Consider the following 27,858-nt stretch of genomic DNA (forward strand, 5'->3'; position numbering starts at 1 on the left):
GAGGACAACTTGGTGACACACACACATTTGTTCTTCCATTGTCAGTATAGTAGACGTTGTTTGACTATTATCAAACGAACTATTCGATTTCTTTGGCCTAACAGACAGTGGAGAATGGATATTGAATGGGCTTCTAGGAAGTGGAGGGGCAAACACATTATTAACATGGCATACCGTGCGCTACTTGGGGCATGCGTTTACCACATTTGGAGGGAACGCAACATGAGACGGTTCAAGCACACTTCGAGGTTGCCGGCTACGTTAGCTAGCTTAATCATAGAGGACAACTACGGATTCTTAGCAATATCTTCCTAGTTCTGTTAGCTCTAGTGCACTTTATAGAGTATGGCATATCCCTTGACCCGTTGAGGAATAACATATCATACGAGCACTGCTGTATTATACCTCATTTTTCTATTTATGAAATTTACCTTTCCCCGGATTATAATACTATCTAAAAAAAGGATAAATTGCATTTTATTCTCCTGTATTTTCTTAAAAAGACTAAAAATTCCCTTATGTTGTAAAAATAAGTTAAAAGGCCACCGTGATTAAAAATATCCGATGTAAAGTTAGAAACTAGCAAAAAGTGCACTTCACGAACCCTTAGTGCGAAATTGATTGATTTTTGACAAATTTTGACCCTTTTTGGATTAAAAACGACTAATATACCCTTCTTGCATATAAAATCATTCACATTTATTTCTTTTTGTTTTGATATTATTTTTGTAATTTTATCCTCCTAAAATAGAAATAATTTTATTATTTAAATTTAAATACAAAAAATATATAAAAATTAAAAAAATTATAATTTAAACCGACGAATTAAATTAAATATCACAATACAAAAATTCAAATTTAAATATCTATATGAAAATGGTGGGCGACAGGGGAATGGGTTGGGTTGGAGTGGGGGGTTTTAATTTTATTAAATTTATTTTTTAAAATAATATTTTATATTTTATAAGTTATGACTTTTATGTATGTGATGGCATAACTTTTATGTATTTGTTTTTGACTTATATATATATATATATTAATGTATTTTTATATTTTGTGATGTATGTAATTGTTTATGATTGCGTTATTGTAGTTAGTTATATTTTAATTTTTTGTGATCTGAATATATAGAAATTTTATAGGTATTGGAGATGGTTAATAGATTGATTTTGGTTTATTTGAGATTTTTCAACATGGTTTGTTTTTAACATATTTTTTATTTTATTGTTATATATAAGTAACGTTCCAATTCAATAAAAAGAAAGGAAAAAAAAAAAAAAAAGGAATGTGTTTGATGGAGTAGTGAAGCAATTAGGTTTCCAACAAAAAGGTCTGGGTCCAAACTCTCTTGAGCAACTTATGATTTTTGGGCAATTTCATTAGTTATAACGGATTAATGGTGATGACTAAATTTGATGGAATCTTGAAACGGGATGAATTAAGTTTGATGACGGGAAAAGAATTACATTTTTATAAAAGAAAAATCTAGTTGAGCTGACCTACTAATCCAAACTAGGCGGCCCTGGGCCACTGAGCTTGATCTTATCCAAAAAATTTATATTCGGAATCGACTCGGGACCAACCCAATCTCAATCAGGCATAAACTAGACCATATCAATTCATTTTCTTAATAGATTAATTCAAATCAATTCAATCCGACCCACTGCACATCTTAAATTTGGGGGTCAGGAGTAATCGCCCTCACCTTGGCCCAAGGGTTGCTAATTTGTCTAATCAAAGGAGGTTGGGTAGAGGCGAGATGGGGGGGACAAGTCTTTCACTTATTTGCTATTTCCTACCACGATGGATGGGATGGGCTGACTCATATGAAATCCCTTTGTTCTAATCTAATTATTGGGTAGACACACTGTCATGTTCCAATTCCATAGTCAAAAGCGGCATTATCTTTTGATATAATGAACTCCATGAAAGGGAAAATCGTGTGGCGCTCATGAAACGAGGCTGTATACGGACAAGCGACGCAAGGGGGGGCCATCCTACTGTCTGCAGTTGACACTGCTTTTCAGCCATTGGTTTAGAATTTAGATTTTGGTCATTTATGTTTCTACTTTCTTCATCCCACCCCAATTAAGAGCCCTGATTTTAGCTCGATTTGGCATTGGATTTATGTATCTTTTTTAAATAGTAATTATGATATTTGGATTCATAATTATATAATCGACAATGTAAATGCATAGTATAGTTGAATTCTAAAACTAAACTCATTTTAAGAAATTATATAGGTTTTCAAGATAAATGATATTATTATTGGATTTAAATATACGAATTGTATTATTTGTTTTGGTAGATCACAACAGATTCTCCTGAAATTTAATATAATTATAATTACTCCTTAATTGTTTGAAAATCTATAAATTTCTCATAAAATTAACGATCGTCGAACATATACCCCTTGTGATAGCATATTGTAGGAGAAAATTTGTTAGACAGAATTTTCGTTGGACGACCGACAATTTCAAAGGGTATAGTAATTTTTTAAAAAACAAATGGATAATTGTAATCCTAGCAAATCTTAGGAGAGGCTCATGTAATTTGCCCTTTTATTTTTTAAATGTAATTTAAATAAAATTTAATTTCTAAAGTAATTATTGAAAATACGGTATAACACCACAAACAATCACAGTTACGATGAAAAGTTAAAACACCAACTTTTTGACCTATCACAAAGCCAAAGCGGAGGTTTTTCTATAGGTTCGAACCCACAACTTTAAAATCATGTAACTCAACTTCGTCAACTGCCGTAGGTCTCATCGGTAGCCCAAACGGAAGTTTTGGATGAATAACTTTTGTTTCCTTCTATATACTTATTTTCCTTTCTTAAAAAGGTTTTTCATGCCAAGTGTGGAAACTTCAAACAGTCCACATTACTCCATCAGTCCCCAAGTAGAACTTTTCCCACTTAAATATGATGTAGCTTGACTACGCGGAGCCAATTGATAATATAATCACAGACGAGGAATTTAGACGAAATTGCAAAAGAGCACCAAGGAGTGTAGAAGATAAGAAGATATGCACATGAGATTATTTCATCAACCGATGGAAAATTTTCACTAATGGACATGGTTCTGTTATTGACATGAAAAACTCCAGAAAAAGGAGCAACTAGTTACGCGCATGTTGGTGGTATCTTTGATATCCCTTGGCGTTGCAATTCGACCATGACACTGTCAATGGACGGGGGTTTCAGACCAAGTGGCAGCGGCAGCCATGGCTTTGATAAAACATCTCCGATGACCGCATCTATGCTCTCCGTAGACTGCTAACACATTTATGATGACGAGTCAGACCATCGGTAATGCTGGCAAAATATTGATCTGCTGTGACTAAAGAGTTAACGGAGAGAAAATCGTCTCACTATTTCAACTGCACGGAATTACAGTTTCAAAACTCATGCAACTTTAGTTTCATGCATATTAGGAATCTGTTTCTGTCACATATTCTAATCTGCATGCACCAAACATATAGGGGTTGAGCATTTGATTGAGATGGCACTTCATTATCTCGGAAGGATGCTTGCTGAATAAAAGATGCCTATTTTCTAGTGGATATACGATATGCAAACTTAATGTAAACTGTGCAGGCAACTGAAAAATTTTGCCAGAGTTGGCATATCAATCTCCATCAAGTATGAGAAACTGTTTACAGAAATGGGATGCAATGCTAAATGATCTTATGGTTTGATGACGTGCTGATGCACTTTAAACCAAGTCATCAACCGTAAAAAGTCATTGTTAGGGCATAATGGAACTGTTCTCTAAAATACTTTTGCAAGGAACATAAATCATGCACGCTTTAATGAATGCCAAGCCAATGCAAAGGGAGGCCAGTGTCTTATTCAATATACACCAGACCAATAACTTAGGCCCCTTTCACTAATCCAATATGCTATGATTTTGTTTTCCAAACAGAAGTAAACTATTTTTTTTTTTTTAAAAAAAAAAAGGAAAAGGTAAAGATAAATACAAATCCACAAGTTCGGTAAGTTGCCTTGTTTCTCTATTGTTCTCTTTCTTTTCCTAGTATTCTCCTAATACCCCAAGAAAATCATCCATCTCAAAACTTCAGTCTCCGAGACCAGCCTGCAAACTCTCATGCCTATCATTGTAAGCATTTGGGTACCTTGAAAATCTTCTCATGCCTAGAGGGGGTAAAATATTGCTAAAATTAATTTAATAGGTACTGTAAGCATTTGGGTTAAACAAGAGTCCATCCTGGTTCACTGAGAAACTATTGAGACGCCCATTCTTGGGTATTTCAGAAACTTAGCAGAACATCTGTTAGGGGCTTGAACATTTTAGCACTATTTTCTAAATGCTTTTAGGAAGAGAAGAGGAGCTGATGTATAATAAACCTCTTACTGTCTCCTGTTGTCAGAATTTTGATAGAAGAAAGGGAAACATGAAAGATTGTTGTATCCAAAATTTGGCCTTAGATCAGTCTTCATTGGTCATTAATTGAATAAAAATCATAGTTTTGGTTGGTAATATTGGGATTCCACAATTTTATGTCAAGCCAGTCTTTTTGGAACATGATGATTTAGACAGAAACATCTTGTTTTAGAAGTAGTAAAATATGCAAACGAAGTATAACTTTTTTCATTCTTTTTTTTGTTATGATTGATTCTTGATTGAACCAAATACCTCCAGCTCTTACCTCTCACAGGACTGTAAAGAATCTGCTTGAAGTAAAGGGAGGACAATAAAATCTCACCAGGTGAGAATCAAATGATGGTTGAGGCAGTGTTTGTCCAGTGGGCACGATGGGTACACCGACACCAGGTTCTGCTCTGTACAAGGAAGTCGGTGGTACGCCTGCAACTGGTGGAATGGTAAACCTCTGCATGATTGTTAGTTGGTTAAAGCCAAAGATTTCCTCATTTATGTCCATGACTATTTTGGAAATAGACAGGTATAAGAAATAGCAACAAATGCAAGTAAATATCAATCAAAAGATTCAGATTTTGTAATTACTGTGGGCTGGAAATGTGGCGCAAAGCAAGGCATTCCTGGTGCTGGAACCTATATGTAAAAGATAAGTCATTACAGAAAGAGAGAAGAGTGCTGATAAAATATGTTTGTCTGCTGTGCACTTACATCTTGGTGGTGACTAGACCAAAAAGACGGATCCCCAGATATTGGTGGTTGCAGAGGATGACCTGGGACCCAAGCAGGTGGAGGTGCTGGTGAACAGGTTAGATGATTAGGCCACATGTACATCAATGGTTGGTCTGTTGATGGATGACCCCATACATGTAAGGGTCTAAATTGAGGCATGGATGTCACTGGAGGGAACCCTGTGGTTGGTACAGCCCAAGAATTCACATCTCTCTTCGCTGTCCTGCCCGCAGTTCCATACATTTGCCGCTTCCGGCTCCAAGTTGCTGCCTCTGCTTCTCGAGCTAGCAAATGTTTCCGATGGGAACGATATTTCTGGATTTAAAAGAAAAAAGAATACAATTATATTTAAATCATTTATTTGTGCAAGAAATAAGCATAGAGATTATCTAAATATGTGTAGGACTACTACATGACCTAATTCTTCAGCAAGTTTCAACCATCAAGAGAAGTCATAAGTATTTTACTTTGTGGTACAAGGGATGACCTCCTACATAAATGGAACAAACAAATTTTGAAGTTTCAGGTACAAAATGTTATTTTAGTTAAAGATTCCAATCTTGACAGGTATAGAACTTTACATTGGAAAAAACCTCTGATATATAAGATAGCTTGAGGACTTTGGGACAAAGGACAAGGGACATACTATAAGGGAATACAACACATTATCCAAGTTGTTTCAGGATTCCGCATATTTCATAACCAAAACGTGAATACATCGAATATCCTGTCGCCAGTTTGCCATTATTACCAGACCAGCTTTACCAGCTCCGGGAAAGTGTTTGCAGAAAGAAATATCATAAAAGCCCACAGTGTTGATGCTGGAATTTTTTCAATCCTTCAACAGCTTATTACAATTATAATTCTTTATGAAAAGTATTACAATTTTTTCTGGAAAATATTAATTTTTGTAATCAAAGTAAGCAACAAGTACAAGCATACAGCATAAGTCAACAAGTCCTAGAACATTGACTTGTAAAAAACTCCATTAAAAATACGAGAAGAGATGCACGTGGAAAAAGTTGTGCAAAGTAAATCCTCTGAGAATTATTGACTAGTAGCATAAGAAGATTACAAAAGAAAGTACCGAACCCAGGCATAGGGAAGAGGACAATCGTCACAATCCATTAACCATAAGCAAACTTTTAGAAAGGAGATTAAGAGACGAGGTGTCTGGATATTGTGGAAATGAAATAAGAATGAAGGAATATGAAAAGAAAAGCTATGCATACTTGAAGATGGCTGGCGACATTATGGCGGGTAAGACAATCAATTCCCATGAGCTCCAGAATCTTTGAAGGCACAGCCTTGTCCAAACCTAGCTTCTCCACTGCTTGAACAAACTGCCTGTGTAGCTCAGGTGTCCAATCCACCTATCTCCAAAAATAAAGGAACCGTTCAATCTCTTCTCTTGAAATCTTAAATTCACACCAATGCACTTCTGACTCATGTACTAAGGTTCAAGCGTACAGTTTAACTTGGGAGATAAATAGCAATCCATGAATTCCTAAAATTTGCTTCCGCAGGACGTATTCAACAAATCCACAAACATGATAGAGAAAGCAATTATTTGAGACAAATTCACATGTAAGTCTCTCCAATGAGGACTAAGTCTTAATACATTAACACTTACAATGTGACCTAGGATTCAAGTTAGTTTTGTAGAGTGTTTCTGCTTACCTTCACTTTCCTCTTCCCTGGAAGATTTTTTATATGAGTTGATGGTTTTCTTCCTTTATTACCTGTCAAGGAAGACCGATTATCCACAAAGGAATCTCCCCTATTACTCACGGTTTCCTCTCCCTGAATCAAGCTTGATCCGGAACCAAGGTTTGAGGCTGATGCAGAGGCAGAAACAGGGGATGCTTTTTGTTCTGCAACAGTTTTACTTTCTTCATCCACTTTTCCAATGGATGCTGATGTATTAATACTGGTACTCATCTCCGATTCCTCACCGGCACCAACCAAGAATTCTCTAGCTTTTGGCTCCATCTCTGAATCCAGCTACACATTCCCATTGTTGATCCCCACAAAACCAATAAACAATATTGTCAGTGAATCCATGTCAGACATATCGAGAAACTCATTTTGTTTCATGAGGAACTCCGTCAGGATAGCTCGCTCATTTTTGTCTTCCTTGACGATGAGAGAGCAAGAGTTCCAGAAAATACAATTAGAAAGAAATGCAAACATGCTCTCCATGCTATATATATTATATAGATGCAATCTAATGTTGGTGCAAGTATATTACTAGCTATATAAACTAAATTTTTTGCATGCAAATATTCAGAGGTCAATAAACTAAGGTTATGAACATAGAAAATTCATTCTATGACAATTCTTTCTTTCTGATGGCAAGATGGCGAAACTCATTAGTTTGTTATTTTTTTATCTTCTTTTGTTTTTAAAACTTTATTCATGTTATACGGTTTACTTTTAAATGTTCTTTCAAGGTTTGTGATTGCCTAGTTTAGCTCATCAGTTATTTCAATATTTTTTCCTCTTAGAGGAGGATGAAAGAAGCTGGATTGATAAGTGTCAGCTGACATAAATTAGTAGCAAAGATAAAAAGGGAGGGAATGTAGGCAAAAGAATCTCTTCCAAAATATGGTGGAAAAGTTCAACTTACTTACACTGTGGTTTAGAAGCAAAATAGTGAGACCAAATCTGGATCCTTTCCTACAACAGAAGTATACTGGTGACTATGTGCTAACCCCAGAATTGAATTCACCTGTTTGCAGCACATTTACTGAGGCCTATACATAGCGAAACTCTTATATTTTTGCTATTTTCTTTGAATAACTTCTAATATAGAGCAGATAATCCAAAATAGCATGCCACTCAACATGTTATCTGGATAATTGTTCAAATTCGCTATTCATGCGGCCATCACACTTTTTCTCCCCAGGAATCCATGATAAGCTATAGCTATAAAAAGTGATTATACCAAGACTGTAAGTAAAATGGTATAGCATATAGAAGTTTAAGCCAAAGTAAGGAACAAGTAAAAAAGAAGAATATACACTATCTCATTCCCATGATCAAACAACAAACACAGATGTCTGACTCATTTATTGTATCATCATAGCTGCCTTGTCTGGATCCAAAACTAAATTCGGTGAAATAAAATGAAGCAACAAACACAAATATTTGAAATTTTCTCTAAAATAGAAGTACGTCCAATTTCAAGAGCATATTACGCCTCATATCGACTATAAATCAGCAAACCACTCTGTAAACAAATTAAATTATTATTTCCCCGTACAAGTTAATCAATAATATATAGTTGTACGTCAATGATTAAGCCTCACAGCTAGAGCAAAAGGAGGCAAACTTTATTTCCAAGTAAAATTAAAATAATCATCTGTCAACTTAGCAAACAGTATAAAATCAAGAAACTACACACCTCATGCTCTCTAGCGCAACTTTTTCTAGGCCAATATCATACTCGCTGCGTTCACTTCGTACGCTTTAAATGCAGCTCCACACCAAGTTCTCCTCCAACTTTATGAAAAAAAATCAAAGAAAGTTAGACACACGCACACGCACTCACAATAGAAAAAACAGAAGAAAAGAAAAAAAAACAGTAAAATGCATCACATCCATAACTCTGTCCGAATCACCACTAGAAAACATCCAAGCTTCATTCTCAAGACAATCAACGAATAATGTAAGATCACCTGAATTAGAACTCAACAAACCTCAACCTCTCTTCCTTCCCCAGCGGCGCCGGTGGCATGCGCAACTACGGCGGCTCAAATGAGTAACTCTAAACAGAGTTTTCACGAATCTCAGCGGAAAACAGACTCCAAAAACCGGAGATGTTAAGAGATCGATCGAACAAACCCTAGGTTCAGCGGTGTGTACGAGCTTCCCCACCACTTTTTCTCAGAGCTACCACTGAATTATGAGAGTGAGAGTGACCGACTGAGTGCCTTCAAAAGCTTGTGATCATAATAACGTTATTCGTTGGTGTCTTTATTGCCTCATTATTAACAGAGGATAATAAATCCAACTTTTCTCTCAACTTTACAACAAAATAAGTTGAGTTTATTTAAAATTAAACTTAGAAAATATTTTAATAATTTCATAATTTTTTAAAACTATTTTTCAACCTCATAATATGTTGAAAAGTATTTGAGACGTAAAATTCAAAAATAACATATTACGACTCCGCCTGCTTTCGTGAAAAAAATTATTTCACCGTGATATGTTTATGTTTGAATTTTCCATTATAAATCTTATATTGTATATAATAAATACATAACACACAAATAAATATATTAAATATAATATGAAATAAAAATCACCCGAGTTGTAGCGTTTTATTTTAAACTCAATTATATTTTTGTTTTATTTAATATATTCACATCATATGTAAAAAATATTTTTTTACATAAAATAACTTTTGTGTCATGTATTAAATAGAATAAAAATAAAATAAAATAAAAAATTCAAATACCCATATTTAGCATGATTGATTGAATTATGTATTAAGGACAAAAGTTTGGTGAAATTAGTGTATTGGGAAATAAAAAGGAACCTATGTTTGAATGAGGGGAGTAGAGATCAATGATTAAGACATACAGTATGAACCTGACTTTTTAGCATAAAATGTCTCATTTTCTAGCACAATAATTTGTTTAAAATTTACCATTCATTAAAATAAAGGGTAAATTATGCAGACACTTTTTGAGGTTAATTAGGTTTAATTACATAAATATTATTCATTTTTTATAAAATTAAAAGTACACTCATCGATGATGTCAGTCTAATGGTTAAGGTTAAACTTGAGATCCCATGAACAAGTTTGAAATCATGGGTTCGAATATTATCGGCTGTGTGAGATTTATCTCACTTTATGTGAGTTATTCTAATTTGTTTATTCTTAGTTATTTGTTGAATCGATATAACTTGTCTTAATCATGTTGATGTATTAGTTGAATTGATATATTATTAAAAAAAAAATTAAAAGTACACTTTTCGAGATTGTAGTTGTAATTGCAAGTACACCTTTTATTCAGTAGCGAATTTTTATACAGACACCCTATGAAGTACATTACTCTAATATTCCCTCGGAATGGTACTAATAATTTTACAATAGTTAGGTAATACTTATATAGTTGGGTCTAACCTCACGAGTGGAAAAAAAAAAAAAATAAAATTTTAGTCCTCTAACTATAGTGAAGTGGCACTTTTGGCCAGTCCGATTTGAAAATTGCAATTGAAGATTGTAATCAAAAGAATTGTCACAGAAATAGTTAGATTTGGCTTGATATTATCACATGTCTTATATGCGACCGAGTTAATTTGGGTCTTTTTTTTATTTTTTCAGACCAGCTTTGGTAACGTGACATGAGGAACGTAAACGAAAAATGCAACTTTGATTCTATAACAATAAGGGGGAGGTACATTTAATTTAAACGTCAGAAGGACAAAAATCCACATAAAGAAAAATTGCCGGAAAATTAGCCTTTTTGTTTATGTTTTCAATTTTTAAAATAACAATTAAAGTGAAAATATATATTTTTTTATACTTATTCTCATTGAAAATATATTGATTTGACAGCACAATTCAATATAAAACATAATCTCATTAACTAATCCAAATAAATTTTAATTTTAACATATGGCTTCATAAAAAAATGTATATAATAAATTTAAATATTTTTTTTTTGGTTTTGTAGTATACCAAAAGACAAAAACTAAATAAATAGGGATAACAAATCCCACCACTATATAAACATTAATTTATTTTAATGCTAACTATTAATAATTTCAATATGAATGAAGGTAATTATATTTAAATTCCCTCTAAAAATATGAAATTATATATTTTTTAAAATAATTTTAAAATTATATTTACATCCCTTTTAAAAGTTCAGTGTTTACACATGACCTCCTTCCCCTAATGGAAAATGCTGACATAAACAAAAAAGATTATATAAATTTTTAATTTTGTCCTCATTTAATAGAGATAAATATAATATATATATAGAATAAGGTTAACATCATTACATTTTTTTCTTTATAAGTACAAAATTATTACATGAGAATGTTGAATATATGATAAAATTATTAATATATATAATATTTTTTTTAGGTAACATCAGCATTTTTCGTCGAAATCTTAACAAAGTGAATTCTTGGAGAGGGTATAAAACTTAGGTTGAAATAATTTCGTATTTTTAGAAAGGTTTAAGTGTAATTAATCCTATTAACAATTAAAAATTATGACATAATTATAGTTGATTTATTTAAAAAAATAAAATTTATATAAATTTCCTAATGTGGAAGGCTGGAAGCGCATCTCCTGATCACGTGCACAGGAAGACTATTTGAGGTGGTCTATGAATCATTATTAGGTTTTGGAATTTGTACTGTGGTGTTGGTGTAGGTCAGAAACCCACTATCTTAGGCCTGTCCTCAGCTTTGTTTGCTAGTCAACTTCATATCTTCATCATAGTGTTGGATGATTAGTCGTCTTTCCAACTAATAAATTATAATTTTAATCGTGTAAATATAAAATAATTATTTTTTAATTTTAGATAAATTTATTTTAATATTTTTATGTTTTAATAAAAATGAATTATACCTGGAACAAAAAAGGTAAATTACAATTGATTTTATTAAAATTTGTCATAATTATTAATATTCCACAATTATTTGAAAAATTACAAGTACCATCTGAAATCATAAATACCTTAACAAGTAGGTTTTATGACAACTTATTGTAGAGGGGTTTGTTAGGATAATTGTGATTTTAGGGGGTATCTGTATATCAGGAAGGAATTCGTAATTTTTCAAATAACAATAGAGTATTTGTAATTATGACAAATCTCGAGAAGCCCCAATCAGAGTTTCCTAAAATAAAGTCTCTGTTTCTAGATAAGAAATATAATTTTTAATTTTTCGGCTAACTTATCATATTATTCTTTTTTCAACATAAAATAATTTTTTAACTTGCCCAAAACCAAAACTTTTACACTATGTTTAGTTTTATTTTTAATTTATTTTGGTGTATTATGTGTAGATAGAGAGAGAAAAACAAAGATAAATAACTATGTATTAGAGATAGTGTGTATGTTTGGATTTATTTTTTGGAGATAATATAAAATAAATATGGTATGTTTGATGTTGTTTAGTAGGAGACAAAAAGTACTGTTCATTTACAAATCATGTCTTTATATATATTTATATATATGTATGAGTATGTATATAATTTTTTTAGTTGTAGAGCCTATAATTAGTGTAGATTTATTTTGACTAAAAATAAATGAGACACTGTTTCAAAACATCACAAAACACCACCAAAACTTTCAAAATAAATCAAGGCAAATATTTACCATATTTTGGCCCATCTCCATAAATGAAACGAAACACTATGTTAATTTCTTTAACTTCACATTAAAGAATTCTTTGAAATAAAAATTTATTTTTAAATATACACTTAATTTAAGCAATGGAGTGACACCATTAAGTCTGACCCATTATTTTTAATAGTCAGTAATATCATGAAATTACATAAAAATTTGAACTTTTTAAACTTTTGTTTGAAATTTCGTGTCCAATCCAATCAAACTAGATACATCTATTTGGGACATAAAAGAGTATTTTGTCCCAAAAAACCAAAAAAACCTAATTCCATTGTAAGGACAAGTACACCGTGTTTCTATAAAATTCAGTGTAATTATATGTAAATTCTTGTATATTGAAAAATTATACTTAGTACTCTGAGATTCGTTTCTGTCCAATAACTAAATCCATTCACTAATAAAATTACGAAATTTTTAGATATCAACAAAGAAGTTAAATACAAATCAGTATTTATCTTCAATTGATATATTAACGACTTATTGCAAATCAAATAAAGATTTTCAGGCCAAATTATACTTATACATCTTCGCACACTAATACATAAAAGAAGGTACATTTTCACCCTTATAAAAATAATTAGCTTTCAAATTCTTTTGACGGACGCATTTAGAATCATTTTATCAAATTAGCATGAAAGTTTAGAATTAGGCAAATAATTTAAAGGATTAATTATTAAATTGAGACCAGTAACTTCAAATTCGTGGATCCAAATATTATTTAAAAAATAATATACCATGACTAGTTATTTACCTTACTTTAAAGTCAATTTTCTTGTTCTTTTGTGTAATTATTTCCAAGTCTTGTTAATCAATAACCATAAAATGTTAAAATAGAGGAAAATAATAAATGAATGAAAAGTCAAAAAAACAACATATGAGGGCAGAAAGAAGCCACATAAACATGTGTTGTTGGATGTTACTTTATTATGTGTTGGGCATTGGCCCACCTAAGATCAGATGAGATGCGATTACTTTTCATAGGTACTGTGCCCATCAGCAATGAGTACTCACCCCACTTTTGATGAAAGGAAAACGCCATTTCTAGAATGGAATTACAAAGGTGGTAGCCTTTCTATTTAGTTGCCTACAACTATGCAAAGAAGCCAAAATGTAATAGTTTCTTTGTGTTTTTTTTTTTAATAAATCAATTACAATCATGTTGTTAATGATAAATTTATTTATTATTAATATTAAATATTTATGTTTGATAAATAATTAGTATTAAAGTTGTTAAATAACTACAACCTATGATCATTATAAGGTAGGCCCAAGGCCTACTTGTCTTACTGGATGGCTTCCTCTTTTATCACCTAATCTACTAGGCCCATTTAATCAACCCAACCGAGGACTCGACCCGATCCACTCCACCTATTTGACCCGATAAGCTTTAAATAAATATTACTAACCCTAACCCTAAAGCCATTTCCCCCTTCCTCTTCCTCTGGCTGCGATCGCTCTCTCTACCGCTCTTTCTCTGCCTCTTTGATTTCTCCCTCCTTTTTTATCTTCTTTACCAACAATTTTCAATGGGTATGGAAACTTGTGTCATTTCCATTATCCTCCTTCTCCTCCTACATTTCTACCGTATAAATTCCTCCCTTTGGTCTGAAAATAAAAATGAATTCTTAAAGCAAAAATAACTGAGTGTTTTTGAGATCTTTGTGATATTCCTAAGTGATTGGTTCTTTGTGAACGATCCTAGCGATTTTCTTGGTGAAAGTTTGGAGCAACCCTGAGATTGATTGTCGGTCTTTTGTGGCTGTGTCTTGCCTCTCCGGATCTTGGTTTCCTGAGACGTTCTACTGCTTTTCTTTATTTTTCTATTGTAATATTCATTCTTGTATTATTCTTTTATAAAAGAGGTTTGTATTATTTAAGGGTTTGAAAAACACACAAAGATATAATTGTTAGAAAGGGCATTTTTGGGGCTTCTGCTGAAGGATGAATACCCAACAGTGGTATGAGAGCCATAAGGCCTCTGATATCTCCTCGGTGGTGGTAACCTCTAAACCCTCCTCTTTTTTTTTTCTGCAAATTTTTACTGTTGATATTTCCTGTTAATATCTGCTGTAAAATTATTGCTGAAACTGCCATATTTCTCTGTATATTTTTTTTATCGGGATCTGCTATAATTTATCTCTTGTACTGTTTTTGCTTTGTGTGAAATTTCTGGATACTTATTCTCTGAAATTATTATTCTGCTTTCTGTGAATTTTTTTCGAGAATATTATTCTGCTTTGTGCATCTGACCCATTTCCTGATCTCCCTGTCAATAACTAAACTGGCCGGACCTTTGAGGTCGCAGGAATATGGTCGAGCTTGGAGTAGGATCCCTATATTTTTTGATGTTATTTTGGTCATATTATTATCTTGTCTATTATTCCTATTATTTACTTTCACTGTTAAATGGCTGGCTATAATTTGTAACCTTTTGATGGAAAATTTGATTTTGTAATTTGGCAACAAAAATGAAAGGAATCTTGATTCAACAAAAAGTCTTTAAAGCTATTGATGAAAAATATACAAAAATATCTTAGAAGAAAAAAGGCTTGAAAATGAGGAATTTGCTTATTCTCCTATCATTTTAAATATGTCAGACATTGTAATACGAAAAGTGGATAATTCAGACTCTGCAAAAGATTTATGGAATAAATTAGAAGAGCTTTATACAAAAACCTCATTACCTAGTAAATGATTTCTACCTGAAAAATTCTTTCGTAATAAGCTAGATTTATCTAAAAATATAGAAGAAAATTTAGATGACTTTACCAATTAATTCAAGATATTAAGCTAACATGTGATAAGAATATAGATGATTATACCCCTATTGTTTTATTAAATGCAATTCTTGAAGCTTATAGTGATATTAAGGCAGCAATTAAATGTGATAGAGATAATGTAAGTCTAGATACAATGATTAATAGTCTAAAAAGTAAAAAAATTAGATTTAAAAACTAATAAAAATAACCAATCTCAAAATGAGGTTAATTTTATCAGAAGAAGGACTAGAAACCGTAATTCAGAATATAAGTATAGACGACATGGAGAAAGTAGAAGTAGAAGTAGAAGTAAGAGTAAAAGTAGATCTAAATCTAGAACTAGAGAAGAAAAGCCTGGAGATGATAAAACTAGAAGATGTTACAATTGTGGAGGAAAATGACACTTTATAAAAGATTGTGAGAAACCTAAAAGAGATAATAGAAATAACAATAAAAAAGGTGCTAATGTTGTAACTGAAGAGAATAATGCTGAAGTTTATATGCTTTGCAATGAAAAATCATCTGTAAAATTAAATGAGCGGCTTGTTGATTCTGGTTGTATATTTCACATGAGTCATTTCAAAGAAATTTTTACAAATTATAAGTCTGAAAAATTGGGCTCTTTATCCATGGCTAACGAAAAATAATGTGAAATCAAAGGTCTTGGTGACATCTGTGTGATCTTTGAAAATTGTTATAAATTAACCTTAAAAGATGTTAGACATGTCCCTAATTTGTGCCACAATTTACTTTTATTGTGGCGGGTAGCACAAGAATCAATCTACCACTCTTTTGGATTGTCTACCAAATTGACTTCAAACACCACGGTAGAGGGGTTGAGTTCTCCCAAATCTATAGGTATATATATATATATATATATATAATATGAATAAGCTCAAACATAGCATTGGAACAAGAATTACCAGAAAAAGGTTTGTCAATTGAGGGACTATCATACTTGATGGAAAATATTTGCATATGAGATGTGTAGCTCATATAAGAATGGTTTGAAGGAATTGAATGATTTCATTGAGCGTGTAGGAACAGTTGTTAGGTATGTTCATCAATCACTTGCTAGGACAAAAAAATTTAATGATTATTTTGTTGAGGAGAAGATTTAAAGTAAAAAATCATTGTGCTTAGGTGTCCCTACAAGATGGAATTCAGTTTATACTATGCTAGACAGTGATTTGATATTTCAAGGTGTATTTGAAAGATATGAAGTATATGATGCTAATTTTCGTAATGATTTCATGTTTGGCAGACCTTACGGTAAAGTCGGGTTGCCTATGATTAGGTTATAATCGAAAAATTTGTGAAGATGTTGCGATACTTTTATGAGCCAACTAATGGAGTTTTTGGGTCTTTATATGTGATATCTAATACTTTTTTTGGATGAAATAAGTGGTGTTTATGACTTGTTGAACAAGTGACTTAGGAATAATGATGAGTATTTGGTAGATGTGGTATGACAAATCAAGCAAAAATTTGATTAGTATAAGGGAAATGTTGAAAAGATAAACATGATGTTATATACTGCTGTTATGCTTGATCATTGTTATAAATTTTTCTATCTTCAATATGTTTTCAAGAATATGTATAGGCTAGAAATAAGAGATAAAATGAAAAATCTGGCCAAATCTACTCTATATGATGTATTTGAAGAATATAAAAAAGTGTATCAATTCTTCTACATCATGCCCTTCTACCACTTGTCCGGTGCATCAGGTCAGGATCAAGATGATGATAGTAAACGAAGAAATGTTAGAGACAAGAGAAAGAAATGAAAACAAAATGGTGTATGAGATTGGAGGTAGGCAAAAGTCAGAATTATCTAAACGAGGAACTTGAGATAGATGAATCTCTTAGCTTTGACATCACTGAATGGTGGAAATTGCATATGTCAAGATTTCCCTTCTTAACAAGATTGGTCATGCCTATATCTACCGTTGTATCGAAGTCTGCTTTCAGTATTGGAGGTCGCATAATCGATGATTTTAGAGCTTCATTAACTCCAAAGATGGCACATGCTCTAAATTATTGCCAAGATTGACAACGTCATGCTCCATTCAAACCAGTTGAAAAAGGCCATGACGTCATTTACAAAATTTTAAAAGGTATAGTTTAATTTATGGAAAATTATTTTTTTTTTGTCCTTTAATTTTACCCTCTATTAGATTTAGTCCTGTAAGTATGCCCATTAATTAATATCTCCTGTAAGTTTGCAAAATAATGACAAATAGTTCTTTGATGGTCATGAATTTGTATTTTTTCCTAGAAAAGGTGACATGTCAGCTAGGTTGTATAATTTTTTGTTGATTTTAATACTGTGTGCCTTGAACATGACTTGGAAACCATGTAGGACATGTTTTGGAGGGAAGAAACCTCATTTTTCCCTCCGGAACTCATGTTTATAGTGGGTAAAAATAAAGGAAAAAAATAATTATCTCTTTAATTTAATATTTATATATTAGTTTATTAACATATATTTCAGTTATTATTTTATTTCTGATGAGTAATCTTATTCTTGTAATGTTGTATCAAGTGTGGGCTCAGAGTAACCATCATCGGGTTAAAATATTGTATATCATGTAAGTATGAATTTTTTTTATGCACTTTTATAATTTTATTTGTCGTTTGATTTATAATTTTATTTATTTTTTGTTTTGTTTCTTACTTGTAAGTTATGGTTGATGGAGGAACTTCAATTTGAGGGACAGAATTTCAGGATTCCCAAGTTCCAACTAACGAGTTATGAACTTATGATTTCATTGTACGGATACATTGATGTTATTCCTATATACGTATTGGATATTGAATATTGTGCTATTAAATTTGAATTTAAATTTTTATTTTGTTTTTGGATTAAATGAATGAATTGTTATTGTGTTCTTTTGATTCAAATTGTATTCGTAAATATTTCATTTATTGTACATTTTATTTTTTAGATTTTGATATTTTTGTACAGGTGTTTTTGGATAAAATACTAAAATATATATATATATATATGATTTTTTAAAAAATAAATTGATTTTTTTCGGTTTATAACAAAAAAAAATCAAAAATAGTTTGTTAATAACCGAACCGAATTGGGGCTATTCGGTTCGATTTTCGATGCCGATAATCGATGAACCAAACTGAACAACCTTACACTGGTATGGGCGGTCTTACTACAGTTGTCACAATAATGTGACTTTCTGGTTTCCCTTCTTCTTTTAAGGTGGTTTAAAAGCCACCTGATTTCCTGCATTAAAACTCCTTGCATTCATAGCTCTACCTCATGTGAATCTGATAGAGCAGTGGCCCATTACTCTATGCAAACCTAGACTCAAGTTCTAACCAGAGATCCCAGGCAGAGGTTGTATAAAGAAATACCTCAACTATATCCATCACAATTGAATTCAATAGCCAGAACACAACCATACAGTCCATCTTCGTCCATTGCGCGCAGACCCTCCTTTTCTCCTGGAAGCCTTTCCCAAGATCCATCAATGAAGCCAAGCTTAGACTTGGCCCCACGTGCCACCCTAATAGAGTGACTCCAAGAGATGAAGTTAGATCCATCAAGTGGTACAGAAACCAAGCTCATCCCAAGGTGATCTCCGCAAGACTTTTGGAAACCCTTGAGGCTTCTGTTTCCAAGCGGTGATTTCTGCATTGGCTATTGTGTCCTTGCCGCCCATGGAAAAATCTCAAGAAAGTGCTCTAAAAAAAACAAGGAACTAATCAAAAAACCATCAAGTATGAAGAAGAGGAAGAGCAGGACTAGAGACCAACAATTGATCGCTCTGATACTGTACTGAAAAACAAAATCAATACTCCATGGAAAGAAATTAAGTTTATACAATTTGCTTAATAAAAAAGGATGGTCCAAAGCTCGATTAGACAGTGCCCCTTTAAATAGAAAAGGAAAAATCAGCTAATCTAATCGGCTAACTTCTCTCAACTACATTAACTCATTAGCTTAACTAATCATAGAAAAAATTTACCATTAGAGCTGCGAGGTGTAAAAATGCCATTTATCCCAAATAAGAGTAATACCATAGAATCTATTTGTACTGAATTTCCCAACTTACCTTCAAATATCACTGTCCTTATCATTACAGTTCAGATCCTTACAATATCATTGCATGCTCCAAATATCATTTTTGTATATATATGAGACTTGTTGTGTGTATATATATCTATATATGCTAGTTGCTGATCGAACCAAATCAATGTCCTCCATGCCCGTTTCTTTTATTTTAATTTGATAATGATCCTAATATTTTATTGTACAAATACATAATAAATATACCAGCTCGATACTTAATTAAAAAAATATTTTATACACTCAACGTGTGTACGTTTTATAAATAATAACACCAAATATAAAAACTCTGAACTCAATTAGTGTTCCTCTCACCTGCTCAAGCTTCACTATATACAGTCTTTGAATATACAGATCAACATATATAGAATATGTACAATACATTAATTGAAAACAACAAAAATGAGTTATTAGAGAAAATAAATTAAGTTTAGAACGCAAGGCGAAGTTCTTCTGCCGCTAATTACTCTATATTTATGGTAATTAACATTACAAAAAATAATGTCCAGACCTTCATGATACACATCCATCGTTCTTTGTAAAAAAGGAAATAAGAACAGCACACATAGAGGGGGGGAGAGAGAGAGAAGAGCTGGGAATAATTTGAAAAAGAACATGCACATTAGACGATTTCAATCATCTGAGTGCTGGAAATGTCGTCGAGTTGAGTTTAGTTAAGCACAAGTTGGTGGTACTTTTGATATCCCTTGACGTTGTAGTTCCACCATCACACTGTCAACAGACGGGGGCTTTAGCCCAAGTGGCAGCGGCAGCCATGGCTTCAATAGAACATCTCCGATGGCTGCATCCACGCTCTCCTTTGACTGTACACCGATAATTCACCACATGATCAGACAAGAACACAAGAGACTTATATGCATACTTCATAAGCATTATTAAAGTCATTTCTACAGCAATTCATCACTTCTACTACTTGAGATCAAAATAGAGTTCACTTAGGTTGCTTATTACAATGGATGATTTGAATTTGGATTTGGATATGAGCTAAAAGCTTCAAATGTTATTAGACTTTAAATTCATCATATAGATTTCGAATTCATATATAATGAATGACTGAAAAGGGAGGGAAAAAAAAGAAGAAGAAGAAGAAAAGAAAAAAGCTGTGTAGTTATTACATCAACTTTGAAGTTCTTTAACTCTAAACCTTCTATTATTCCAAACCCACTTAAAATCATCAAAAGATTGTCCTTAATTACACATTTGAAATTGATGAATTTGAAAATAGAAATTTTCTAATTTCTAATAATAAATCATTTGGGTATATTTCAATAATTCCACACCAGAAATTAAGTATTTTAAGTATTACTTCAACTCTAATTTTAAATTTTATTTTATGAATATTAATAAATTTAAATTCTTCTAATATGAAGTCATGATTTTCAAGTATTTCCTTTCAAAATTCAAATTGTTCTATCCAAATACAGCATATATATTTATGATTGACTATGTAGTTTGGATCTACTAGTTTGTTTCATGAATCAGAAATTTAGAAGTAAAGGGAAGGCTCACCGGGTGAACATCTGATGGGGGTTGAGGCAGTGATTGGCCGGGAGGTACAGTCGGCACGCCAAGGCCGGGCCGCTCTACTTTGTACATGGCTGCCGGAGGTGGTATGCCGGGGACTGCTGGAGTGGGAAACCTCTGCATTATTGCAAATCATCGTTAAACAATTCGTCATATGAATCTAACTCTGAATTTGAAATATTGGATGTAACAACGAGTATCTTTAACTAATTCTTGAATAGGGTTTCGTTAGTACCGTAGGCTGCAGTTGTGGAGGAAAGCAAGGCGTTCCCGGTGATGGAACCTATGATGTTTGTAAATAAATATGTGAGGGGAACTGCATGTTGGTTGGTATTTATATATATATATATATACTTACATGTTGGTGGTGGGGAATCCAAAAAGAAGGGTCAGCTGGAGGTGGCGGCGGAGGAGGATGAGGGGGCTGAGCTGGAGGCCAAGCGTGTGGTGGTGGTGGCGGCGGCGGTGAGGGGGTTAGATGTTTCGGCCACATGTGCATCAGCGATTGGTCGACGGGTGGATGACCCCATACATGCAAGGGTCTAAAGTGAGGCATTGGTGTCACGGGCGGAAACCCGATGCTGGGTGCAATCCAAGGGCTCACATTATCTCTCTTCCCTGGCCCCGCCCCACCTCCGCCGTACATCTGCCGCCTCTGGCTCCAGCTCGCCGCCTCCGCTTCCCGGGCTAGCAAGTGTTTCCGATGTGACCGATATTTCTGCAAAATTATTGAAATTTTTACTCATCAATAAAAGCCGTATGGACTATCATATTTATTTACGTTATGTTATTATATATATATAGGAAATAACTTTCCCACTTAGAGAAAAACAACAAAGGGAAAATATTGGATTTTCTTTATCAGACGCTGGATTATATATATATATATATATGACGGGGAAAAGATTGTGAATTTATGACCAGTAATTTTTGCAGTTTTTACCAGCAAGAAAAAGGTGAATGCTGGCTATGTAAAATTCACAGAAAGCCGTAAATTGTACGTAAAAGAAAGAAACGATTGACACAAGGACAAAAGCTTCTGCAAGATCTGGAGACAAGTTTCCAGCAGCCCATTTCGACTTCTACAGCAGAAAGCAAAACGAGAAACCCCACTTTGGAATTCTTAATAATTAATCAAATATATATATATGTATATATATAGATGTATATACATCTGTACATACTTGAAGATGGCTGGCAATGTTATGGCGAGTGAGACACTCAATTCCCATGAGCTCAAGAATTCTTGAAGGCACTGCCTTATCCACGCCCAGTTGCTCCACTGCTTGCACGAATCGCCTGTGAAGTTCTGGCGTCCAATCCACCTACACACACACACACACAAGGCTAATTAATTCATGTCAAATTTCCTTGGAAAAGTACATTTTTCACTTGGGATTCATTTAATTTGAGAGCAACCCCGGATTCTTGTGACCTACACCTTTCACATGGAATGTGTGACAGATTCACAAATATGAAAGAGAAACACTGGAAAAAAGAGAACATTATTCCATATGGATAAGGCTCATTTTTCTTGTTAAGAAACATTGATTTCGACTAATGTGCTGAACTAACCCTAGGGATGGAGATAGACTTTATCATCGCAGTTACCTTCACTTTCCTCTTCCCCGGAGGGTTTTTCGAGTGGGCCGATGATTTTCTTCCTTTATCAGCTTCTTTGGGAGATGGGTTAACCCCTACAGCTTCATCCCTTTTACTCACAGTCTCCTCTCCCTGAATCGGGCTTGATGAATATCCGGACCCGAGGTCCGAAACAGAACCCGAACCCGAACCCGAGCTGGCTGCAACTGTTTCTTGTTTTCTTGAGCTGTATTTTTCCTCCTCCGATTTCTCAGCTGAAACTACTGATGGGACGTTCACCTCCGATCCCTCGCCTGCACCAACTGAGAATTCAGCAAGAATTTCCGGGTCCATCTCCAAATCGGGCAACACGTCTCCGTCGCTGATTCCCACGAAAAGGTCATCGAAATCAATGCTGTCAAGCAAATTCCCGGCGGAGAACTCCGGAAACTCATTCTCTCCCATTGAGAAACCCTCCATTTCGCCTTCAGCTTCATTCTTGGTGTTCCTCAATGGCGAGACAGCAAGCATCCCAGCCAATTAAGCCCCTCTATATATATATATACACAAAGGTTGTATAGATTCCACCCTCTCTATGTATAGATTTTGGAGTAATATGAAAACTTTTGTGTAGTGGGATTGGTGCAACAACCACAGCTTACTTCCTATGTAAACAATATATATATCCTGGACAGGAATTGAAAAGCTGTTATCCTGTAAGGCAATTGGAAGGAGGTTCTGTAAGTGCAAAATGCGTTGTTGTGGTTCTGCTTCTCTATATATTTTATAAATTCAAGTTACACAAATGGAGAGAGAGAGAGAGAGAGAGAGAGAGACAGAGAGAGAGAATGCAAGAATTGGACGTCGACCACAATTTTTGTACAGGGGGCTCTGTAGGTTTTTGTTTCTATGCTATTGTATTTGCTTCTATATTATGAACAAATATTTTCTGAGTGTAAGTACGTATGTATGTCTGGGAGGGGTTTGTGGACGCCCTTTTTTTGAACTTTGAAAAAATCTGTAAAGTGTTTGCTCGTGAGTTGTTTCAGTTGTTTTTCTTCTTTTATTATTTTGCTAATGGAGAGCAGAGAGAGAGAGAGAGAGAGGAAACATGATCTTGTCAGTGAGTAGGGTAGGAATTGGACTGATATGTATATCTGTTGTACTTATCAGGAAAAATAAATAAACATAAAAAGAATGTATATCTGTTCTACAGTAAAAAGAAAAGGATCGTATCATACAGTCGGACCAGCAAGTGGGTAGATTAGTAACTCATGCTCCATCTATTCCAAAATAATAAATAATAAAGAAAAAAGAAGAAGAAAATCTTCTTTATTAAATATTGAGTTATTTTTTAAATTATAAATAACTATAATATAAAAATAAATCCATACTGTCTACCACAATTATAAAAAAACATACAAAAATTTAAATTTTTACTGCGATTGCTCTAACATTATCTATAATTTTAGCAATAGCCAAAATATTTGTCATGATTTATAATTGTAATTAATACTTTGGTCTCACCTGCAAAAGAAAAAAAAGCTAGAAGTCATTGCATAATTGTGTATAATTACTATTAATTTTTTAAATTTTAATTATTGTAATTAGCTGTAAATAAAAATTCATATATATCTTCTAGTGTGGATAGCATTTTTAGTTAATTTACTAATGAATTAATTGTATTTTATTATATCCTACAAAATTTAGAAAACTTTCAACTTATAGGATGCAATGTGATAAAATTATAACAAACGAGACTAAATTAAAAAAGACCCTAACATATGTGTGATTTTCCCATGTAATTACACGATATAAAAGAATATAACAAATATGAAGATTTGGCACAAATTATGTAAAATTAAGTCAAATTTATAACTTATTCAAAAATATTTTTACCATAAAACGTGAAGCAATTATTTGGGAGTAGCTGAAGTTATATTTGTTTGTTTTCATCAATGACAAAAAAGATAGAAACAAAATCATAAGCAAAAAGGAGTTTCCTTTAAACGCTCGAAATGTTGTAAAGGGAAGGTGGCTGTAAAATGCCACCAATATTTGCCCATACTTGTATGAGTAAGTGAGCATGTTGGCAGAGAATATGATTTGATCATTTTGAAGAAGTCACATATACCACATAGTTCTATATGGACAAGAGAGTTCTAATTTCTTGAGGGGCAAAATCATATTTTTAATTTTGTAATTATAAGTTGTGAGTAGGGAAAGGACGACACTTTTCGTCCCATAACTTATAGTTTTTTTCCTTTTGGTTTCATTAGTTACGAAATTCTCACTTTTAGTCTTGCAACTTTTAAGAAATAACACTTTTGATTTCTTAACACATTTTCGTTAGATATTTAATGGAAAAGGCACTTCCACATGGCCGTTAAGTGTATGAGATAAAAAAATATTAGTTTTCGAAAGTTATAGGACCAAAAACTCTAATTTTTAAAAATTATGGGACCAAAAATGAGAATTTTGTAACATATAGGACCGAAAGCGTTAAAGCTCTAACAAGCACGTGACACGTTCCGTTAAAATATATAATAAAAATGTGTCATGGGACCAAAAATACTATTTTTTAGAAGTTACAGAACCAAAAATGAGAATTTCATAACCAATGGAACCAAAAGTAAAAAAGGCCTAAGTTACGGGATGAAAAATAATATTTTTCTTTATTAATACTTTGGTCTTGTAACTTACTTTATTTACATTTTTAGTCTTTTTTTTTTATATGAATTTAGTCATCAACATCACATATTTGACTTTTTTTTATTTTTTGATAAATTGTATCATGTGTTGAGAATTTTGACCCTTTTTGCATTGAAAATAACTATCATTTTTGTTTCAATCATTATAGGTCGATAGGACCAAAATTGTAAACACAAATTAAATTTGACTAAAAAGAATCAAATATGATATATTTATAACTAAATTTAAAAAAAAAATACCTAAATATATAAAAAAAAGTAAGTTACGATACAAAAAATACTAATGACGTATAATTATATAATAAAAAGTATAATTTTGTCTTTCTTGATGTGTATGATATATACATTAGCAATGAAATTTATCACTGCTCAATTGGGCAGTGAGGAAGAGATGTAATTAGAAGAATTACATTTTGACTTCGTTCTATGGTTCAATGTCAGACATCTATATGCGATTTACAATAAGACATGTGTACGTTTGTTAGCAGGGGCGAAGAAAGCCTAACGAGCTCTAGCGATCGACAGAGATTGGTCTGAATCTAGGGCTATTAGTCTATCAAATTTTAAGTCTAAATTTGTCTTATTCATAACAAGAAAAGTTTGCTCAATCTTATTATTTTCTTAACACCAAATTATAATTCTTTTCAAAATTTCTCTTACTTTTATGTTTTCTGTTATTGATTTTCAATTTATATATTTTGATTTTCGACCAATTTGTTTGATCTTTTTATAATTTTGTAATTTATTTCTATTTATCAGATAAAATAAATTTTAGTTTTTCTAAATCATATTTTTGATTCTTGTAGAGAGCACCCACAAGAATGTGCGAATTATTCAAAATTTTAAATTAGTGGTTCATTATTTTATTTGAATACTTTTTATTTAAATTTTTTCAAAGCCAAATAAATTAGCTTAGATATAAAAAATTGATCATGATTTTTTTCTTAAAGTTATGATTATATAAATGTAAGTTTTAATTTTGAAGAAAAGAATAAATTTGTTATTGAGACCAAGAAATTTATAATTCGCGTAATTTTCAATCCACCCCTCGTTGTCAGAATAATATTTATAAAAATTAATTATACTTATATTATTGTATATATTTAATTTGAAACAATTAGCATATTAATTTAATTTATAAATTTAATATTTTATTTACTAAAATAATTAAATAATTAATTTTGATAGGGCTGAACTAAATTGCGGGGTTGGCCACGGTCTGTTAGTCTATTACACTTATTATCTGATCCCCATAAACTCTTCTAGAAGATCCGTCGAAGCATTCTGACATGAAAAACTTGATGTAATACTTCTAGAGTTTGTACACACGACCATCATAGCAAAAACAACTCACCAAAGGAGGTACTGCTGGTGCAACAATGAGCAATGTAGAAACAACTCGATGTATTCTCAATGAAATTAGAATGAGCAGGAAGATGAAGGATCATGAGAACAACTTCTGAGATGATAGAAAACTCTAATTGGGGTGTCCTGCCATCCATCGTGATTTCTCTACGGAAGAGATGATTCATGTGCTAAAGAACAATCTGGCAATGAGGATAGTATCCTCGTCTTGAGACAATAGGGAATCGGGTGAACAAAATAGGTCTCTTGGAAATTTGGAAAGATGCCTCAGAAAAAAAGACTTATTTTTTTTTTCTTAACGAACACTGCTTGTGCCTGGGTAGGGCTTGGGGCAGTTCCCTACATGTTTATTGATAGGGTTAATTACATTTTGTCATCTGCACTATGAATATTTTTATATTTTTGGCATTTAATTTTTTTTTTTTGTCAACTTACAATCACAACTTTACAAAAATTTGCACTTTGCCATTTATAATTGTTTTTCAACTAAGTTTTTTGTCCAAAAAAAAATCACATACAGTGCACATGTGATATTTAAGAGTTATGTGATGTGATATTTCTCATATATGCAGAGCATGTGATATTTTTCTGTAAAAATCAACAAAAACACGGTCATATATGACAAAGTGCAAATTTCATAAAGTTGAAATGATAGGTTGACACCAAGAAAAGAAAAAATTTCGATGGCAAAGTGTAAAAATAGGCATAGTTTGAATGATAAAATATAATTTACCCTTATTAATAAACTAGGAGTACTTACTCCCTCTACAAACTGCATCTAAATTCACCAAGAATTAATGAAAATGAAATTAGAGAGACATGAATCACCCCACACTAGCCCCCTCCCCACCAAGCCCCCTATGGATTTCAGTAATAGCCTCAAGAGTATGTGAAGTACAAGCAAGATTCACAAGAAAGTCCGCTGGCTCATTCCCTTCATAGAAGATGCAGGAGAAGTGCAATCCATCCTCCACTGCAGCCCCCTCAGTCGAGTCAATAACTCCTGCATATTCCATCGCCTACTCCATTCATCCAGCCCTTTGTCTAGTGCTACTTCTTGCCCACTTGACTACCACAAACAACTCTGCCATATGTCTGGTGCCCAAGAAACTCAAAAAAGGCCACCACAACACTAGCGTTGGTGTCTCAAATTAAGCCCCCCGCTCAAATATCCGGAGCCAACCAGTGTACGAGCTTTGGACTTGTGTCAATTTTTTTTCTTAAATAAAACTCAAACAACCTGGCTGCATCCAAATCCCATTTCCATTGCTCACATGTCATTATTCGTGCCTTATA

The 27,858-nt window shown here is 32.8% G+C and overlaps 2 protein-coding genes and 1 long non-coding RNA gene across 8 annotated transcripts; 1 reads left to right on the plus strand and 2 right to left on the minus strand.

Moving 5' to 3' along the window:
* Positions 1-3,012: 3,012 nt before the first annotated feature.
* LOC105178595 (putative transcription factor GLK1) lies at positions 3,013-9,097 on the minus strand. 6 transcript variants are annotated; one of them, XM_088876484.1, is made up of 8 exons: positions 8,837-9,097; positions 8,542-8,639; positions 6,816-7,139; positions 6,368-6,508; positions 5,115-5,450; positions 4,992-5,039; positions 4,732-4,857; positions 3,013-3,280 (listed from the first exon to the last, which is right to left on the minus strand). In XM_088876484.1, exons 3-8 carry the CDS (start codon positions 7,125-7,127, stop codon positions 3,128-3,130), a joined length of 1,116 nt encoding a protein of 371 aa, XP_088732610.1. In that variant the 5' UTR covers positions 7,128-7,139; positions 8,542-8,639; positions 8,837-9,097; the 3' UTR covers positions 3,013-3,127. The 6 variants fall into 6 exon arrangements, with proteins under 6 accessions (XP_088732610.1, XP_088732611.1, XP_088732613.1 ...); XM_088876485.1 differs by having other exon boundaries at positions 8,816-9,097; XM_088876487.1 differs by having other exon boundaries at positions 3,013-3,277; positions 8,837-9,095.
* A 4,841-nt stretch (positions 9,098-13,938) lies between these two features.
* Positions 13,939-18,140, plus strand: LOC110013255 (uncharacterized). Its single transcript, XR_016062995.1, has 2 exons — positions 13,939-14,509; positions 16,999-18,140. It is a non-coding gene; the product is annotated as an uncharacterized LOC110013255 (long non-coding RNA).
* A 1,668-nt stretch (positions 18,141-19,808) lies between these two features.
* Positions 19,809-23,406, minus strand: LOC105178471 (putative transcription factor GLK1). Its single transcript, XM_011101942.3, has 6 exons — positions 22,517-23,406; positions 22,090-22,230; positions 21,264-21,623; positions 21,141-21,188; positions 20,891-21,022; positions 19,809-20,184 (listed from the first exon to the last, which is right to left on the minus strand). Exons 1-6 carry the CDS (start codon positions 23,015-23,017, stop codon positions 20,035-20,037), a joined length of 1,332 nt encoding a protein of 443 aa, XP_011100244.1. The 5' UTR covers positions 23,018-23,406; the 3' UTR covers positions 19,809-20,034.
* Positions 23,407-27,858: the final 4,452 nt, after the last annotated feature.

Source organism: Sesamum indicum, linkage group LG12 (assembly GCF_026168435.1).
Source record: "Sesamum indicum cultivar Baizhima isolate 11 linkage group LG12, ASM2616843v1, whole genome shotgun sequence".
In the NCBI taxonomy this organism is placed as follows: Eukaryota; Viridiplantae; Streptophyta; class Magnoliopsida; order Lamiales; family Pedaliaceae; genus Sesamum; species Sesamum indicum.